Here is a 20,151-nt window from a genome sequence, read left to right as displayed (position 1 = left end):
CAAGGTCGCTGGCTTGAGTAAGGGGTCACTCATTCTGCTGTAGCCCCCCATCAAGGCACATATGAGAAAGCAATCGATGAACAATTAAGATGCTGCAATGAAGAATTGATGCTTCTCATCTCCCTTCCTGCCTGTCTGTACCTATGGGTTCCCGGTCACCAAAAAAAAAAAAAAAAAGCCCTGGCCGGTTGGCTCAGCGGTAGAGCGTCGGTCTAGCGTGAGGAGGACCCGGGTTCGATTCCCGGCCAGGGCACACAGGAGAAGCGCCCATTTGCTTCTCCACCCCTCCGCTGCGCTTTCCCTCTCTGTCTCTCTCTTCCCCTCCCGCAGCCAAAGGCTCCATTGGAGCAAAGATGGCCTGGGCGCTGGGGATGGCTCTGTGGCCTCTGCCCCAGGCGCTAGAGTGGCTCTGGTCGCAACATGGCGACGCCCAGGATGGGCAGAGCATCGCCCCCTGGTGGGCAGAGCGTCGCCCCTGGTGGGCGTGCCGGGTGGATCCTGGTCGGGCGCATACAGGAGTCTGTCTGGCTGTCTCTCCCTGTTTCCAGCTTCAGAAAAATGAAAAAAAAAAAAAAAAAAGGAAGACCGCATTCCAATTTCTTTCTGAGAACACTATGGGGGAAAAGACTGACTGCTGATACAACTTACCTCTTAAGTATGCAGGCCTCTGCAGATGAAAGCTGACAAACAATCCCTCACTGCTTCCTATAGTTTACAAAACACTGTCAGTTAACCATTTTATCAGAAAGCTACACAGCTATAAGCTCAAGCACCAGCACTAGAACCAGGCCTCTGGTGTGGTTTTTCCTGAAGTCTATAGAGCTCCAACTATTTTCCCAATACACACATTGTGTGACAAAAGATAAAAAAGCAATTGTTCCAACACAAATTTCCATCACTTATCAACTAGCATCTCTACATATTTTGTGTGAGAATACAACTTGCCTTCTGTTACACTCCCCATAGCTTGATGCAGAAGTATTAAATGTTTTTCCCTAAAAGATCTTGTCTTTAGCCCTGAGGTTAGCCAACCCACAGGGATGAGACAGAATAACAATGTTCAGAGTGGGAACACTGAAGGCTAAAATAGTGTCATAGAAAAGGGGCAGACCATTCAATTCCCCAAAGTGCAAAAATACTATTTCATAGCACCTGAGTTCAAGGTACCCCAGTTTAATCAGAGCAGCCAACATCATTATCTTGTGTCTCTGAAGATAACCTATTGAGACCAGATAAAGAGCCTGGTATAGGATAAGCAACACAAATTTGACTGAATAATTTTCTGAGGACAACCAACACAAATTTGACTCTAAATAATTTTCTCTGCACCATATACTTTTCTTTAGTACTGACCCGAGAAATACTAAATGGATTATGATGGTAGTAGCTGTTGAAAAAGAGGATACTCTGTACCTAGACGAAACTATGCAAGCAATCATCTGAAAAAGAATAAGGATGTTTTAGAAAAAAACCACATCCAATGCTACAATTTTATATTAGGAAAAGCTATTTTTTATAATGCAAATTACATAAAGTAAAGATAACACAATTGTAAGTGATCCTCAATCAGAGCTCGAATGTTTGGGATTTTCTGATACAACAAAAGAACATCAACCTCCAGAAAGAGATTCTATCATTCTGCAACCCTAGTATTTTTGGAGGGCATCCCAATCCAGTCCTGGGTCAGGTAATGGGAGTCTCTGCAAGCCTAGTCTTACCATCCACATCAAATACAGGTAGAGGATGCCACATTGTCCATATCTGGAACTCTATGAGGCTATCCCCCATCTACCACAGTCCTATCCAGTACTACACCAGACATGGGGCTGGGCAACAGTATCATACCAATGTTAATCAGGAGGGGGGAGAACAATCTTACAGGATTTCACATTTGAAAGAATGCCTTGGCAGTGAGGTGTAGCCTAAGGCCCTTCCCAGAAAAAGAAACAGGCACAAGTGCTAGGACTCAGGCTCCATTTTGATTCAATGTTTATTGTCCTTTTACAACATGTCATTTTTGGTTTAGAAACTGCTTGTGATTAGTTTTCCAATATTAACTCAAAAGCATGTAAAATAAAATCAACCTACTCTCTATATAAACACCCAGCAACTGTGGCCCTTCACCCTCCGACCCAGGTTGGGTAAGGGGAAGAAGAGAGGGCTCGGGAAACATTGAGTGAATTGCAGATGCTTTCCTGTAGGGAGTAGCAGTAGTGCTTTGGTTCAACCCACAGGACCCCTGCACTGTCCCAAACTACAACAGAAACGATGTAGGCCCAAGGCCCAATTCTCTGTTGGTAATTCACTTTCTGCCTCCCAAATGAAAATCACTTTTATTTTATCGCTTTTGTTTTGCTGTGTTTTTTGTGTTTTTTTTGCAACAGAAACCCCCTGTCCAGAGTCTGACTGTAGCTGAACTGTTCAGACAGAGGAATGAAGCAGGCCGTGGGCGCAGCCCTGGTCCCTCCTGGGCAAGCGCCCCTACCCTCAGGGAACAAGGTTCAGCCAGGCCAGCTCGCAGCACACTGGCCACCACCACTTAGCCATACAGGTCATCATCATTGTCTTCTGTGTATACACTGCCACCTGTGCCACCTCCACTGCCCTGACTGGGGCCAGCTCCACCCTGGTTTCCTGAAGGGAATCTGTGTGCACAAAAACAGAGCAAAAAATAAAAAGGTTAGGACAGGGCCCACGTAGGAGTTTCACAACTACCCCTCTAGCCTACTTTGGACTCCCAGGACCTTGGTTGTGTAGTTCCCCAAGACAATTTAAGCATTTCCCACTGCATCTTACTTACCTGAAACTGCCAAAGCCCCGACTCTGCTGAAGAGTCTGAGCAAACATTTCGTATTTTCGAATATCATTGTCACTGACAGAACGACGGGCAAAGCGCATGGCTTCTTCAAAGTGATCTCGGCGGATCTCGGGCACTGGATCATCCTCTTCTACCTCCTGCAGGGTTGGTAAAAACAGACCATCAGGGCCTGACCAGACTGTGGCACAGTGGATCAAGTGTCAATCCGGGACACAAAGGACCTAGGTTCAAAATCTTGAAGTTGCCGGCCTGAGCGCAGGCTAGCTGGCTTGAGTGCAGGGTCACTGGCTTGGCTGTAGCCCCCATGTCAAGGCATGTATGCGAAAGCAACCAAGGAACAACTAAAGTGCCGCAATGAAGAATTGATGCTTCTCATCACTCTCCCCTCCTGTCTGTCTCTCTTATAAAAAAAAAAACAAAAACAAAAAAACAGACCACCAGGGAGTATTGAGGCCAAGCCTAGATCCCTTACCTGGCCTTCCTGCCACTCCTAAGTCAAGTAAGTCACTAGGTCATTTTCTCTAAAATTGAGTCACTGTCCTGCTTAAAAACCTGCCCTGCTTAAAAACATTGTGAAAAAGGCAAAACAGAATCAGTGGTTGCCACGGGCTTAGGATGGTAAAAGAAAAAACAACTCAGCCCTGGCCGGCTGGCTCAGTGGTAGAGCTTCGGCCTGGCGTGCAGGAGTCCCGGGTTCGATTCCCGGCCAGGGCACACAGGAGAGGCGCCCATCTGCTTCTCCCCCCTCCTCCCCCTCCTTCCTCTCTGTCTCTCTCTTCCCCTCCCGCAGCCAGGGCTCCATTGGAGCAAAGTTGGCCTGGGCACTGAGGATGGCTCTGTGGCCTCTGCTTCGGGCACTAGAATGGCTCTGATTGCGACAGAGCGAAGCCTCAGATGGGCAGAGCATCACCCCCTGGTGGGCATGCCAGGTGGATCCCGGTCAGGAGCATGCGGGAGTCTATCTGACTGCCTCCCTGTTTCCAGCTTCAGAAAAATACAACCCCCCCAAACAAACAAACAAAAAACCAACTCAAGTGACCCAAGGGAACTTTTTGGAATGACAGAAATTTCTTTATTCCTCTCTACCTCACTTTCTCTCTCTCTCATCTCTCTCTAAAAATCAATAAAGTCTTAAATTAAAAAAAAGAAAAAATATCAATGGCTCTTGGTGTTTACATCTGAATTACACCTTACCTTGTGGCCTTACTTTCCTTAATACATGCCATCTTAAACCTACCCAGGTTTTCTCAATTTCTGTAATTCTACTTCACAGCAGTTTATTTGGGCTGCATATTTTCTTTATCCAAATTCAAGTATCCCTTCAACACTCCAGTTCAAACCCTATCTCTTCCATTAATAAGCCATACCAATTGTTGTGACTAATGAGGCTGCTCCTTGGAATTAGTTTATCAGTTTTTATACTTTTATGAGAGACAAGAGGAATGTTACAGACCCTCTCCAAGAGTTAGAGAAAACCATCCATTCATTTATTCTCTAACATGGTGCCACAATACAGTGAGAAACAAGCGAGATAATATAGACCTTACATTCAAATGTCAAATCTACATTTAGTTTCAGGAGGTCCATGAGACCAACAATGAAAGAAAGGTCCATGGATCCAAGGTTCTAAGCTCTGCTTTATTTGTTTATCTGTACGATCATGCTTTGATTTTCCTCATGGAGCCTATTTCACACTGAATGTACAGCCTGTCCAACTCTTCTCAGTCTTCATAATTCCAGAATGAAGGAGTAAACCGTTATTCTTTCTCTTCAATACCCTACTGAATACCTCAGTTAGATCATCTTTCCAAAAACCTTACACTCTAGGGCATGGTGGAGATTGTCCCCTGGCTCCCTATGACTGGCATATTTGGGGTAAGGATTCAAACTCACCATAGCTGATGGGTTGGTCTGCCTCTCGCGGTCTCGCCTAATCTCACTCTCAATGGATTCACGAATGGCAAGCTTACAGGCACGTTGGCAAATCTCTGTCAGGTCAGCTCCAGAGAAGCCATTAGTCATCTTAGCCAGGAACTCCAAATCCACATCCTAAAAGAAGTAAACAGAGTATCTTAGCATTTAGTCTCTACTCTTGTGACACATAAATACCTCTGAGCCACTCTATCACTTCCGATTCCAATTTGTCCCATCTTTCACCACTGTTTTATACCCAATTCTAGATTATCCTTATACTCTTAATTTGAGTAGTACAAATGTTCATGTACGCCCTCACTCAAAGAGTAAACAAAAAACTCAATACTCAAAGGGTTAAATCTTCCCTTTACAACCTTAACCCCAGAAATCCCAACGAAATTTTGTCTGGGAACCAAATAGCACTTTACACTGGCTTGAGGATTCAAGATCTTGCACCTGCCTTGGCTACTGGGGACTTGCGCAGGTTGGCCTTGAGGATGGCAACACGAGACTTCTCATCAGGGAGCGGGATGTAGATGAGCTGATCAAGGCGGCCAGGTCGTAGGATGGCCGGATCAATAATGTCAGGCCGGTTGGTAGCGCCAATGATAAAAACATTCTTTTTTGTGGACATGCCATCCATTTCTGTTAGAATCTGGTTGATAACTCGGTCAGCAGCCCCACCACCATCTCCAATGTTACCACCACGGGCCTTGGCAATTGAATCCAGCTCATCGAAGAAGAGTACACAGGGGGCAGCTTGGCGGGCCTGTGGGAGAGAGGCAGACTCAAGCATTAGCACAAACGGGTCTCTCAGACCTGAGAAGAAAAATAAAGTGACCTTCACTGCCCCAGCTGAGCTGACAGAATGAGATGTTTTTAACTCTCCCAAAGAAACAGCCTCTATCTCTACCTTGTCTCCAATCAAGTGAATAGACAGCCTAGATTCTTTTTTTATTTATTTTTTGACAGAGACAGAGAGAGTCAGAGAGAAGGATAAATAGGGACAGACAGGAAGGGAGAGAGATGAGAATCAATTTTTCTTTGTGGCACTTTAGTTGTTCACTGATTGCTTTCTCGTATGTGCCTTGACCATGGGGCTATAGCAGATTGAGTAACCCCTTGCTCAAGCCAGCGACCTTGGGTCCAAGCTGGTGAGCTTTTATTATTTTTTTTTATTTTTTTTATTTTTATTTTTTTTAATTTTTATTTATTCATTTTAGAGGAGAGAGAGAGAGAGAAAGGCGGGGAGGAGCAGGAAGCATCAACTCCCATATGTGCCTTGACCAGGCAGGCTCAGGGTTTTGAACCGGCGACCTCAGCATTCCAGGTCGAGGCTTTATCCATTGCGCCACCACAGGTCAGGCCAAGCTGGTGAGCTTTGGTCAAACCGGACGAACCTGCGCTCAAGCCGGCGACCTCAGGTCTCCGCATCCTAATCCGACGCTCTATCCACTGCACCATTGCCTAGTCAGGCGACAACCCAGCTACTTACAGCTCACCTTGTCAAAGATTTCTCTGACATTGGCCTCAGACTCCCCAAACCACATGGTGAGCAGCTCAGGACCCTTGATGGAGATGAAGTTGGCCTGGCATTCATTAGCAATGGCTTTGGCCAGCAAGGTTTTCCCACAGCCAGGAGGTCCATAGAACAGTACTCCTTTGGAGGGTGTCATACCAAACTTGAGGAATTTGTCGGGGTGCTCCACAGGATACTAGGAGGAAAACAAAAGAGAATTCAGGGATACCTATAAAGTCTGAAAGAAACCTAACCAAGCAGGTGCCAACCCCCCACCATTCCGTGGTGTTAAAATCCAGGTTCCCTAGGAGCAGGGTCCTTAGTGCCTCAAACATGAGAATAGCAGGTTCCTGAATTATTCTCTCACAATTCCTGCAACGAATGTGCCAACACCCAAAGACTAACCAACTCAATTACAAATGCTGAAATTGTGACTCACCCTGAACCAAGCTACCCTACCTGGACCAGTTCCTGAAGCTCACGTTTGACATCCTCCAGGCCCCCAATGTCTTCCCAGGTTACCTGTGGCACCTCCACCACAGTTTCCCGCAGTGCTGATGGATTGCTCTGGCTCAGGGCCCACTAAAAAGGGAAAAAAACATGGGGATGAAACTTGCCAGAGAATGAGTCAAAGTGCATGTGTGCAGATCTAAGATGGGAGTGCAGTCCTTACCCGGAAGTCATCCATAGTAACTGCCAAGGAGTTCATGACTTCAGCATCAATGGTTTCATCCTCTAGGTCAATGAGGTCCATCTTCTTGCGAATGGCCTGCAGAGCGGCCTCTGAGCACAAGGCTGCTAAGTCAGCACCCACATGCCCGTGAGTCTCATTGGCTACCTGCAAAGAGAAGATCTGCTTATTATCCTGTCTCTTACACCTAGCTGCCTCAGGAGGTCAAAGAGAACAAAATCCTGACCTCTTCCCTTGACTTCTATGTCTGAGTCCTCCCATTTATCTGAACATATACTAGCAATCCTTTCACTGGCTAGAATTTAAGTATTTAAGCCTGGGCTTGGGGCTTACAAACAAAGCTGCCCCCAAAATTCTGGTTTACTCTAATACAGTGTCAACCAAGAAACATGTCAACTCCAGTTTTTGGAATTTAATCTCAAATCACTTCCTTTTTCCTGACCAGGAATCAGAATCAGTCTCTTCACATGTTCAATATATATTCCTAGCCAGTTCCCTTCAACTGATTAGAAATAGATATCCTAAAACTCCTGGCCAGCCCTCATCACTACTCCACCTGTTCCAGGTCCACATCATCTGCCAGTTTCATGTTCTTGGTATGGATCTGAAGAATTTCCAAGCGTCCTGTAGCATCAGGAATTCCAATATCTACCTCTCTGTCAAAGCGACCTGTGGGAAAGGTGCATAAACATAAAAGGGCTCATTTCTGGTCCAGAGGGGAGAAGGGATAGGCCTAACGTGACCAACCATCCCAATCTGCCCAGGATGGTTCTGATGTCAGCACTCAAAGTCCCATGTCCTGGGAAACCCTTGAGTCTCAGGCAAAACAAGATGGATGGTCACCTTAGGGCATGTGATAAGGAAAAAGATCTTCGAGCCCCATCACTACAAAAAACTTCAAGAAATGCACAGGATTAGATGACTTAGCTAAAGGACAGATACGAGATTCAAGAGATTAAGCCCAATAGAGTTATAATCTCCCTGTAAACAAGGACAGAGCATAAAGGAATTTAAGATCCTTACCAAATCGTCGTAGGGCTGGATCAATGCTGTTGGGTCTGTTGGTTGCTGCCATGACAATCACATGTGCTCTCTGCTTTAGGCCATCCATAAGGGTCAACAACTGTGATACTATACGCCGTTCTACCTCCCCATGGGTCTGCCAGGACAAGATATCTGGTCAGAAGTGAAGTCAGAATCTTTCAGCCCCCCACTAATCCCTCGGGTTAAGGTCCTACTTTTTCTCTTTTGGGAGCAATGGCATCCAGCTCATCAATGAAGATGATAGCAGGAGCATTCTTCTCAGCCTCCTCAAAGGCTTTACGAAGGTTGCTCTCAGACTCGCCAGCCAATTTGCTCATGATCTCAGGACCTGAGCGGACACAGAATACAGGCAATGACAAAACTACATCCTTCCTCATTCCCAAAATAATCAGATTTTATTTGCCCAGCCCAGAGACAGGTCCTTGGTGAGGTGACAGGGAACCTCTGCCTACTTTTTTTCCACAACCTCTATTTAGCCACCATCCCAAGACAGCCACCAGGCCAGGCTGAAGAAAAGCCAAGGACTCAGTATATTTATCTCACAGTGGAGCTAAAAGTGTGAAGACAGAAGATGCTATGGGACTTCTTGCCAGAGAAGAAGCAGCAGCACAAAGTTGGACCTCTAACAGCTAAATAATGATTCTTTTTTTTTTTTAACAGAGACAGAGAGTCAGAGAAAGGGATAGATACGGACAGACAGACAGGAACGGAGAGATGAGAAGCATCAATCATCAGTTTTTTGCTGCAACATCTTAGTTGTTCATTGATTGCTTTCTCATATGTGCACTGACCATGGGGCTACAGCAGACCGAGTAACCCCTTGGGTTAAATAATCATTTTAAAGAGCCAGGTAACTTTCCGCCAAACCTTCTACAACAAACTAGCATAGACTTTTTTGATTTCCCATCCTAACTTGCTACCCCTAAATGTTTTCAGCCTGTCTTTAATCTTTCCCAAAGGGGGATAGGACAGGGGCACAAGAGTAAAATATCTTCCCCTTGTTTCTTACTTAGCTATAATGTATCCCAGCAAAAAAAAAATGCTAAAGTGTACACAAGGATATGTGTGCAAATGTGTCCATGATTTATCCAGTTCAGGAGACTGGGTCACGCTTAGCTCAGAAATGGGTCCAAACACAAGGTGAAACAAGTCTCCCTACCGTTGATCAAAAAGAAGAAAGCTCCAGTCTCATTTGCCACAGCTCGAGCAATTAGGGTCTTCCCAGTTCCAGGAGGTCCATAGAGCAGGATTCCCCGAGGAGGCTGAGGACCAGTACAGAGTATGATTAGGTACAAACTCCCACCTTCTCTCAATCCCATCCACCCTAAAATGGCTTGAATAGGGCTCTATCTAGGGAGGGTGAGAAGCACAGCTCATCCCTGACACCAGTATGAATAAGTCCTCAACCACAGGTACTAGGAACACAGCTTACTTCAGGCTACACTCACTCCTCTTAGCAGAGAAAATACTGATAGAAGGCTGACATTTATGATTAAAACTTGCACAGCAGAATAAGAGCAGAGAAACTGCCCTAAGAAACTATCGTGAGTCTGAAGACACTGCAATTAGGCAAAAGCAAGAGGCCATTAAGCCAAGGGCTTGACTCCAGATAGACCAAGAGCCAGGGACTAGCTTAGTCATTTAAGAGTTTTGCCAAAGACTCATTCATTCCAAGAATCACAACTCATCAAGATTTATCATGTTTGAATGCTTTTCCTTACCGCCAACCACAAGTTTTTCTCTTTGAAGTTATCTTTTGTATGGCCTTCACAGGCAGCACATGGGCAGTGCCCACATAGAAGGTCAAATTATTTATACGATGCATACTAGGAGAAGAGTAATAATTTCATCTTAGTGCATCCCATGACATGGAAATGGTTGGGAAGCTACGATCTAGACCAGCAGTTCTCAAATGTTTTAGACTCAGGACCCTTAACGCTCTGCAAATTTCCTAATTTTCACTTTTATTGAGCAGAACTCTTCTAGACAGGCTGGCAAGCTATGGTGAGATTTGTTTATACAGGGTCCATGAGAATGGCTTTGTGTTTTTAAAGGGTTTACACACACACACACACACACACACACACACACACACACACGGCAGAGAACTTCATTGGCCCACTCTATTCTAGATCATTGTGTAGCTTTAATAAATTTAGAGCCCTCAATAAACTCAAAGAATTTATTATTGCCTCTCTAATCAAAGAAAATATTGAAACATATATAAAAATAGGTCCCAGGATTAGACACCAAGCAGTTGTTAATCACCACCCTACACTATATCCCAAAGCCCAAGATGCTTACCTTCACACCAATTGCCTTAAATAGGGCAGGATGTCTCAGGGGCAGCTCCACCATCTCTTTTATCTGAGCTAGCTGTTTCCTGCAGCCACCAATGTCATCATAGCCTACTTCATTCAAAGACTCTTCCTCATCCTGAATATGGAGAAGACAAAGAAAAGGAGAAGGCAGAACACTACTATCAGCAATCGCTGAATTTCTTTAAATCCTTACACAATCTGGAGTGAAAATATCTGCTGTATTAAAGACTCTCCTCTAAAGGGACCATGCCTCAAAGAACAACTCAAAGCCCCAAAGCAGAGATTTCTAGCATAGCTTTTTCCCTCTCACACTGTCCTTAGTCTTACTGAGAAGGGCTCTCCTAAGATCTGAAGCTGGAAATTCTGGTAAATGGGCTTCCAGCCCCACCATCATTATTTCTTCAAAAATTAGTCCAACCACTTAGATCATTTTGGTTCAATCTAGATTCTAAAAATTGCTGGTATCAGATACTTCTAAGAAACACCTAGGCCCAGAAATGAATACCTGGGAGGTTTCCCACCTCTACAAAGCAGCTTAGTTCCACAGAGCACCCCATCTTGCTAGTTACATGACTGCGTCACACTGAGTAACCATGTAGTCAGGTATCAGGATCAGAGAAAGAACTCACCTCTCGTTTGATAGGCTCCCCTTCACAGTGGATAACCGTGTCTGGAGCAACAATGCAATAAGGGCTGGGGTCTGTTTCCACTACTTTGAACTCCACAGCACGCATTCCACCTCGGACAAGGAAAATGTCTCCTATGGGAGCAATCAACACAAGAGCAATTAGAGGTGTCAACTACAAGACCAAGTGAAAATTACTCATCAGATTCTGGGGTCTAGAATGCCAAGTTCACTAGATACTGCCCTCTTCTCTCCCCACCCCCATGATCTTGATAAGCATCAGGCAAAAGGAGAAGGCTAACCTGTGAAATGTTCCTCTACCTCTCAAGAGGACAGTGAACAATCTGATGTGCCAGAAGCCCATCAGGTTTTGACTTCTGGGTATAAGCAACCCAAGCTTTTATAACAATCACCAATGGTAAAGCTGTGCTGAATATTAAATACACTTTGGACTGTGATACAGCCAAAATGGCCCACCTCCCCCTTCAGAGATTTAAGAAAAGGTAGCTTACTCTCCTGGAGCAGAGAATGGTAATGGGGTAATGAGATAATGGCGTAACGGGGGAATGGGGGGAAGGAGGCAAGGGTGGTGGGGAAAGAAGAGAGTACACATGTATACATATATATGAGACTAAGACAGATATTCCAAGGTTTACTACCAAGTATCCCTAACAACCATCCTTAATCTCAGTTCCTAGAATTATCTCTCACCTTTACGAATGGGTCGATAAGCTTCCAGGAAGTACGGCTTAAGGTACACCTCAAAAAGATTGCCAGTGATGCCTTCCACTGTGTCATCAATGGGTAACACGTGGATACGTTTGCCATACTTCACATCAGGGCATGGCTGGATGCTGAGAATGACAAGCAGACTCCACGTTACCAGCCACATTGCGGCCCCAAGCACTGGGTGTCCGAAAGGGCCTGGCACAGAGAGCTGATGGCAAGTGAAAGAGAAAAGGCAGGGACGGCTTTAGGTGAAGAGAGGCAGGAGGATAGGGTAGAAGCAAAGAAAAAGGAACAGCCAGGCAGAACTAAGACAGTCACACTCAGGGAGGGGGTCATAAAAGCTATTAGAAGAAGCTTCTGGGGCTGCCCACTCCCAATCAGTGAACCAAAGGAAGACCCACACATCTGGAACCCCTACAAAGAAGACAAATCTGGAACCCTTTCAGTGAGAGATATCCAACGATGACCCGTTCTGGCTAATGCTGGTGACCCAATATTACAAAGGGAAGCCTTAGTCTGTTAAACGTCACGGTCAGAGAAATAGAAATGAAAAAATAATCTCAGCCAGGTGGTCAAAGCACCTTGAGAACACTGACTAAGCACCTCCAAAAAGGCTACACGAAACCCAGAATCTATAAAAAACAATCAAAAGCCTAAGATATTCCTGGCCAGGTGACAGGTGGTTGGGTAGCAGTAGCTAGAGATGACTACAAAATGGGAAAGTTTCTAGCCTAAAGTCCAAAATCACTCAGACTTCAGCTATCCTGGGTCTGACTCAAACTATGCCTCTCTCCTAGATTAATTTGGATCCTTAAAAAGACCTGCTAGGGCCTGACTAGGCGGTGGTGCAGTGGATAGAGCGTCAGACTGGGATGCGAAGGACCCAGGTTCAAGACCCCCGAGGTCGCCAGCTTGAGCGTGGGCTCCTCTTGTTTGAGCAAAGCTCACCAGCTTGGACCCAAGGTTGCTGGCTTGAGCAAGGGGTTACTTGGACTGCTATAGCCCCACAGTCAAGGAACATATGAGAAGACAATCAATGAACAACTAAGGTGTCGCAACGAAAAACTAATGATTGATGCTTCTCATCACTCTCTGTTCCTGTCTGTCCCTATCTCTCTCTCTCTCTGACTCTCCCCGTCTCTGTAAAAAAAAAAAAAAAAGACCTGCTAGGAATCCACCTTCCATATCCAACACTCCCACCTTATTCTAGTCCTAACACAATAATGAGGTTATTTGGCAGATACACGCCCTAAAATGGCATCTTAAACCAGGGTCTAAGGTGTGGTAGTTATACCTCTTGTAGTAAAAAGAAAAAAAGCATCAAGAAAGTTGTAGAAATGCCTTTGTCCCAAAGGTCAAGCAGAAGCAGATTTTAAAGTCCTAAGGAGACAGAACCAAAATCTCAAGACAACCCTGATACATAAGTCTTCCCATAGTTAGGAGGCTTCTTATACCTGCAGATGCCAAGGCCTTCATAGGGGTCCTGACCATAATGCAGGCTGTCTCTTGCCTCCCATCCCTGAGGGGCCAAGAACCCCACACACACCTGATGACATCCCCTAGGCGTACACGAAGGTTATTCCGAACAACTCTATTCATTCGAATCTTCTCATCAGAACATGTGTCATCAGAAAGCACAATGCACACAGCTTCCCGCCTCTTCTTTCCTTTCAGCAACACTGTATCACCTCGGAACAACTGCAGCTCATCCATCTTGGGCTGAGGAAAGAAGGTTAAGGCCTTTGGGTCACTGAGCCAGGGGGTAAGCAGCAGCCCTGGAGGTTGGGATTCCCAGTAAATCCCACTGTATCTGTGGGCACTGCAAGAAAAATGGGGAAATCCTTCAGATTAAGTGCAATAAGAAATGACTGAACTGTGGACCTAACTTACCTGAGACAAGGACACTACACTGTTGTCCTCATTGATGGCTTCATCGACAATTAACCGATTGGGACGATTCTTCTGTTTAAGAATGGCTGTGGATAAGTCATCACCCTTTGAACTAAAAAGAGAAAAAAAAAAGTCAGTCCCAATATACTCCAGGGACCCCACTAATTTAAAAAATTCACACTTAGAAAAGAAATAACGCCCTGGCCGGTTGGCTCAGCGGTAGAGCGTCGGCCTGGCGTGTGGGGGACCCGGGTTTGATTCCCGGCCAGGGCACATAGGAGAAGCGCCCATTTGCTTCTCCACCCCCCACCCCCTCCTTCCTCTCTGTCTCTCTCTTCCCCTCCCGCAGCCAAGGCTCCATTGGAGCAAAGATGGCCCGGGCGCTGGGGATGGCTCCTTGGCCTCTGCCCCAGGCGCTAGAGTGGCTCTGGTCATGGCAGAGCGACCCCCCCAGAGGAGCAGAGCATTGCCCCCTGGTGGGCAGAGCGTCACCCCTGGTGGGCGTGCCGGGTGGATCCGGGTCGGGCGCATGCGGGAGTCTGTCTGGCTGTCTCTCCCCATTTCCAGCTTCAAAGAAAAAAAAAAAATAACAAATAGATGAAGCTGTCCCTATATCAGAGAGCTCAGATAAAGGAAATTCGGCCAAGGTCATGAAGAGTAATAACACATATTACAATTCCCATTCCAGTAGCTCTCAGTATTCTGAGTACTAGTAGCCTAGCTGTAAAGCCTAAGGGTCAGAACACTATGGCCTAGCCCTGGCAGAAAGATCAGTGTCTCTTTTTTTTGTCTCTCTCTCCCTTCCTCTTTCTCAAAAATAAATAAATAAAATGGTAAATAAATGAAAGAAAACTATAGCTTAAAAAGATGAAGTGGAGACTAAGCACAATTAGAGAAATGAAAATAATCTTAGATAGGATATAACAGTGAATAAGAAAAGGGGTCTGAATCCCAACCCTGCCATTACCTAACTGTGATCTTGGGCAAGTTATTTAACCTCTCTGGAAATTGACATCCTAATCTGTAAAATGAGTGAGAATATGTAGCATTGCCCTAAGTAAGAGTAATGAATGCAAAATGTTCAACACAATGCCTGGCATACGGTAATAACAGTCAGTGTGATTAATTAGCACAAGTTCTTTCTTTGCTAACCTTTGTGCAGAATGAAGTTTATCAAGACAACTTTGTAGGGCTCAGGGAGGACCCAAATCCCATCACGCAAGACTGGGGACTATGAAGCAAAATTATCACTACCTCCCTTTCAACTGGCTACACTGCTGAATGCCAGGGTTTTCCATAAGCCACAGAAATGCCAAGCATAAAGACCATCATATTTAGCCTGACCAGGCGGTGGCGCAGTGGATAGAGCATTGGACTGGGATGCAAAGGACCCAGGTTCAAGACCCCGAGGTCGCCAGCTTGAGCGCGGGCTCGTCTGGTTTGAACAAAAGTCCACCAGCTTGAACCCAAGGTCACTGGCTCCAGCAAGAGGTTACTCAGTCTGCTGAAGGCCCTCGGTCAAGGCGCATATGAGAAAACAATCAATGAACAACGATGTTGCAACACGCAACAAAAAACGAATGATTGATGCTTCTCATCTCTCTCCGTTCCTGTCTGTCTGTCCCTGTCTATCCCTCTCTCTGACTCACTGTCTCTGTAAAATATAAATAAGTAAATAAAGTTAAAAAAAAAAAAAAAGACCATCATATTTAAAAACACTAACAGATCTGCAATCTCCAGAAAAAGGGTCAAGCTCTGTAAAGACACACAACTCCATGGAGTTGGCTCAAAGGATCAAAACCAAGAAATACTGAGATATGGGGCAAATTCAAATTCATCTCACCCAAACCAAGGTTGCCTGAATTTACACTTGGTTTAAACTATCCAGTTTCAATTATTTCCTACAAGAAAAGATCATTTACCCAACACCAACTTCTTATCTAGCTTATCTCCAGCCTTCACTAACTAAACTCAGTGGGCTCTCCCTTTGAAGAGCTACCTCCTCTTAGTAAGGTCAAAAAAACATGTGCATTAACCACAACAAGGAGGCCAGACAATGAAGAAAGCAAAGTAATAAATAAAAAAGAATGTCGAGCCTGACCTGTGGTGGCGCAGTGGATCAAGTGTCAACCTGGAAACGCTGAGGTTGCCGGTTCAAATCCCTGGGCTTGCCTGGTCAAGGCACATATGGGAGTTGATGCTTTCTGCTCCTCCCCCCTTCTCTCTCTCTCTTTCTCCCCTCTCTATAATGAATAAAATAAAATTTTAAAAAATAATAAAGAATGTCTTCTTTGCCTGACCATACAGTGGCGCAGTGGATAGAGCATTGGACTGAGATAAAGAGGACCCAGGTTCGAGACCCCAAGGTCGCCAGCTTGACCGCGGGCTCATCTAGTTTGAGCAAAGCTCACCAGCTTGGACCCAAGGTTGCTGGCTTGAGCAAGGGGTTACTCGGTCTGCTGAAGGCCCGCGGTCAAGGCACATATGAGAAAGCAATCAATGAACAACTAAGGTGTCACAACAAAAAACTGATGATTGATGCTTCTCATCTCTCTCCTTTCCTGTGTGTCTGTCCCTATCTATCCCTCTCTCTGACTCTCTGTCTCGGTAAAAAATAAAAAATTTTAAAAAAGAATGTCTTCCATGAATTATTTCTTCATTCAACAAATTAACAAGTGTGTGTGTGTGTGTGTGTGTGTGTGTGTGTGTGTATATATATATATATATATATATATATATATATATATTATATTCCAGGCACTGTTCTGGGATCCAGGAGTACATTAGTTAACAAAACAAGACAAAATAGTATTCCTGTTAGAAACAGCTTCACAACTTGCAAGAAAAAGAGAATACCTGCTATGGAGTTACAGGGTTTATATATCTTTTGGTCCTGATATACAAACAGAAAGACAAATCCCATTCACATAATAAAATTATAAACTTACTGCTGACCCTCTCACATAGGTTGCATCTTTAGTTATCACCTTTAAACTAGTTTCCAAGTGTGGAGTCCCCTAGGCTTAAACTTGCCTCTCCCAACCCAAAAGTGTGGCACTTTGGGCATAATGCAACAGAGCAGACAAATATTCGGGGGGTGGGGGGGCTTATCAACACCCTGGAGGGCAACCATGGTCAAGGCGATCGCTGAAAGTAATTTAAACCCATCAATTCTCCCTCTTCCTCACACCTCAAAATACCCTCCAAGCGCTGCCTATTTTCCTGCTTAATCTATAGAACTGGCACTGAAGAAAAATAAAATCGTTGTTGCCTCTAATCATCATAATTTGTATTTTAACCCCAAAGCTGCATTCTAGGAAAACCTCCAATCTGCCTACCAGTCCTGACCCTAGCAATGAAGGTGAGTGGTATTGCTCTTTCCTTACGACAAAGTCCTTTAGTGCCACATCTACCTACTGAGATCAAAGCAAGGAACCTCTAAAAGAGGAATTCAGTCTAATCATGACCCACCAGCAGTCCTGGATGCTCTTGCATTGTCTTCAGCATGAGTCAGGCCCTTTCCAGAACCCCAATGGGCCAGAACCCCATAGGGGACTTGACTTGGAGGGAGTTCAGGTAAGAGTTATCAAGATGACATAAGGTTAGAAACCATCTATTATGGATTTGTAGTTTTAGTTTTGAAAACAAAAGACTGACTGGAAAACCCAAGGTAATATTTTAAGTACTAATAAGTGGTCCTTTTAAATAGGTGACTAAGTGATACTTCACTTCGATTCAGAAACTTGAAAAAAAAAGGAACACACCAAAAAAACAAATTTTCTTTAAATCAGGAAGATGATTTGCATAAAAGTTTCCATAGGATGGCTGTCCTTTTTTTTTTCCCTCTCAGTTTGTAAAGCTCTTGATTCTAAATTCAGTGGACAGAAGTGGTCAGGTTTTATCTGATGCTTTCCTCAGGACTGGAGGGCCCAGAAGTTCTCAACATAGAAGCTCGAGGGGAAAAAACGTGTGTGTTGGAAGAGTTAGGGCAACTCTAACCTTCACACCACGAAGGCTGAAATCTAGGAAGGCCCAGAAAATAGGTACTCAGATTCGAACGATATAGCCAAGAACCTAAAATAATAGAGAAAGGAAAAGTGCCTTTCTCCCTGCACCTACTTCATAACATCCTGGAAAACTGACTAAAATTCACTCGTTCGAATAACTAACCTAAAATAGGAAGAAGACCAGAAGCGAAAAGCAGGGCGCACTGTCTCCCTCACTACTCAGGTAGCACACGAACCAACCAAGAGCCAGGCGGATCCGGCTCCGAAAGTGCCATGGTCAGTTTCCCTGAGCTCGCCGGGCCTTCCCCGGCTCCGGCCTCCGCCTGTGTCTCTGGGCTCCGAAGGCCTTCACGTGGCCCCAAGTCCACGCCCACCGTGCCCGGTTAGGGCGTCGGGGCCTGCTCTCTCCGGGAACCAAAGGCCTTCAGCGGGTGGTGGGCCGAATCGCAGGGGGCGCCCCCAGGCCCCGCGGCCCCGCGCCGGCGATGTGGGCTCGCAGACCTCACTAGGCCGGTACGGCCCGTCCCAGGTGAGCCAATCAGACTGGCTGGGGCCTGCATGACACAGCACGATCCGGCCCAGGCCCCGACCCGGGCCCAGCGCAAACCCCGCCTAGGGGGCGCGCGGGTGCGTAGCCAGCCCAGCAGGGCCCACAGCCCCTCCTTCATTCCCTTCCTCTCCTCTAGTTGCATATCCCCTTCATTCCCAGTATCCACATCTTAGCGCCCACGGCCAGGCCCCACCGGGCCTACCCAGCGCCGAAGTGTCCCCGGTGCGTGCACCCGCAGCGAGCGCGCGCGCACATAAATACACACACACGCAAACACACACACACTCACTCGGCTCCGGAGGCCATGGCGCGCGCCTCTCAGCCGGCGGATGTGGCGGCCCGCGGGTAACGGCTACGAGGGGTGGCTGGCGACCGACTGGATCGGGGCTCGGCTCTCCCGAGCGAGTGGCGAGCGGCGTTGACAAATCACAGGCAGCCTCCCTCTCGCTTCCTCCAAGCGGCACCCGTGCGGTGGGCGGGCAGGAGTCGTTGGCTCCCGATCTGCGAACGGGTAGCAGCGACGACTCCAACGACAGCTGCAGACGCTTCAGAAACTGAGCTGAGAAGAGCCGAATCATCGGAAGAAGAGGTGCTCTCACCTCAACCAATCAGCGCCTGCTCTAGGTACTCCCGCCCGCCTCTCGGTGCCTCTCCCCAGCAACCCGCGGACCACAGCCAATCAGGAAATTCGTTTTGGCCTGGCTCCCGCCTCAGGGATGCAACGCCACGTCAATTGGCCGCAACGCTACGCTTCCTGGACGGATTGGGATTCTCCACCAACCAACGAAAGGAGTGGGGCAGATCGACTAGCGAAAGGAGTGTTAAACCCTTGGAGGCGGGCTCTCCCACTTGGCTTCAGTTCATTGGCTCCTGAGTTTATTCTGCTGGAAAAATCTGGCACAATAGATTGAATCCTTTTATTAATCTAGCACTGTTGCATTTATAACCCACACCTATCTTCTTCCAGAACTTGAGGATTCACCATAAAAAAGCTGGCTCAAGCCACTCCTACTTTGGACCGTTTGACTAGTACTCCAGATCTTAATCCACGCTATCCTATAATCATTGCACCTCCGATTCCCTGGTTAACCCTAATCACTCAAGGCTTTACAGTTCCTCCGGTTGGAAGTACAGGCGTCCTCCTACCACTGGGTATTAATGATTTGCGGAAGGAGGGCACTCAAGTCCAGAGAGGAGTCAGAAGGCTACCACGGAACACACAGCGGATTCAATACAGCCCAAAGCAGCAGGAAAACTGCATGCTGAGTTGAAGTCTGGGCTCAAAATGCCAGCTAACCCTGTCTATATTCAATAGGCAGCATCCTTCATCCCGATCCACACAGACACATTTGACTGAGGCAGTCAAATTTCAAATTTATAGAATTTGGGATTAAGGAGGGGGTGGGAAGTCACTGTGAGACTCAAATCTGCTTGTATCTCCCCTCTAAAAGTCAAATACCTGATTTTGTCTAAGAGACCTGCCTGGACCACCTACCAGGGCAGGCCTACCTCCACTCAGTCACTTCATACAGGATCTTAGGCTTTGGGCCTCTGCCTCTAGACAATGGGAAGGACTCAAGTCATTGCTTTTTTTTTTTTTTTTTTTTTCATTTATTGATTTTAGAGAGAGTAAAGAGGAGAGGGAGGAGCAGGAAGCATCAACCTATAGTAGCTGCTTCTCATATGTGCCTTGACAGGACACGCCCGGGGATTTCAAACTGGCGACCTCAGCATTCCTGGTTGACATTCTATCCATTGCACCACTGCAGGGCAGGCTGGTCATTGCTTTCTGTGTAAGGATTCTTGTAACCCGTTCTTCTACCGACCTCCAGTCAATAGGTAGATGATGGGATAGAGCACCTTACACAACCGGTACTCAACTAAATCAGACAGCTATGAGCCACTCCACTCAAGTCATATGTAGTAGGCAGACGAGATATGAGATTTTACTCAACACCAGAAAAGGGGAAACAAGAAAAAAAGTCAGCAGGAGCAGTCAATGCCTTGTTGGTGGTGCTGGGGGAAGGGAGTCCTCTGGAACTA

The 20,151-nt window shown here is 46.1% G+C and overlaps 1 protein-coding gene across 1 annotated transcript; it reads right to left on the bottom strand.

Annotated features, from left to right (window-relative positions):
- Nucleotides 1-1,972: 1,972 nt before the first annotated feature.
- On the bottom strand, nucleotides 1,973-18,696 carry VCP (valosin containing protein). Its single transcript, XM_066256847.1, has 17 exons — nucleotides 18,398-18,696; nucleotides 13,552-13,663; nucleotides 13,208-13,380; nucleotides 11,644-11,786; nucleotides 10,937-11,067; nucleotides 10,291-10,422; nucleotides 9,146-9,248; nucleotides 8,181-8,314; nucleotides 7,966-8,101; nucleotides 7,499-7,611; nucleotides 6,925-7,089; nucleotides 6,711-6,833; nucleotides 6,235-6,447; nucleotides 5,193-5,501; nucleotides 4,712-4,867; nucleotides 2,801-2,955; nucleotides 1,973-2,645 (listed from the first exon to the last, which is right to left on the bottom strand). The coding sequence occupies exons 1-17, from the start codon at nucleotides 18,412-18,414 to the stop codon at nucleotides 2,540-2,542; spliced, it is 2,421 nt and encodes an 806-aa protein (XP_066112944.1). The 5' UTR covers nucleotides 18,415-18,696; the 3' UTR covers nucleotides 1,973-2,539.
- Between the last annotated feature and the right edge of the window lie 1,455 nt (nucleotides 18,697-20,151).

This window comes from Saccopteryx bilineata, chromosome 2 (genome assembly GCF_036850765.1).
Source record: "Saccopteryx bilineata isolate mSacBil1 chromosome 2, mSacBil1_pri_phased_curated, whole genome shotgun sequence".
Lineage (NCBI taxonomy): Eukaryota > Metazoa > Chordata > Mammalia > Chiroptera > Emballonuridae > Saccopteryx > Saccopteryx bilineata.
Note: the sequence above shows the minus strand (reverse complement) of the source record. Positions and strands in the feature narration are given on the sequence as shown.

Coding starts and splice junctions, on each gene's coding strand:
- VCP (XM_066256847.1), bottom strand. Junction 11,068..11,643: donor TTATCGACCCATTCGTAAAG/GTGAGAGATAAT, acceptor TTGCTCCCATAG/GAGACATTTTCCTTGTCCGA. Junction 6,448..6,710: donor AGCTTCAGGAACTGGTCCAG/GTAGGGTAGCTT, acceptor TTTTCCTCCTAG/TATCCTGTGGAGCACCCCGA.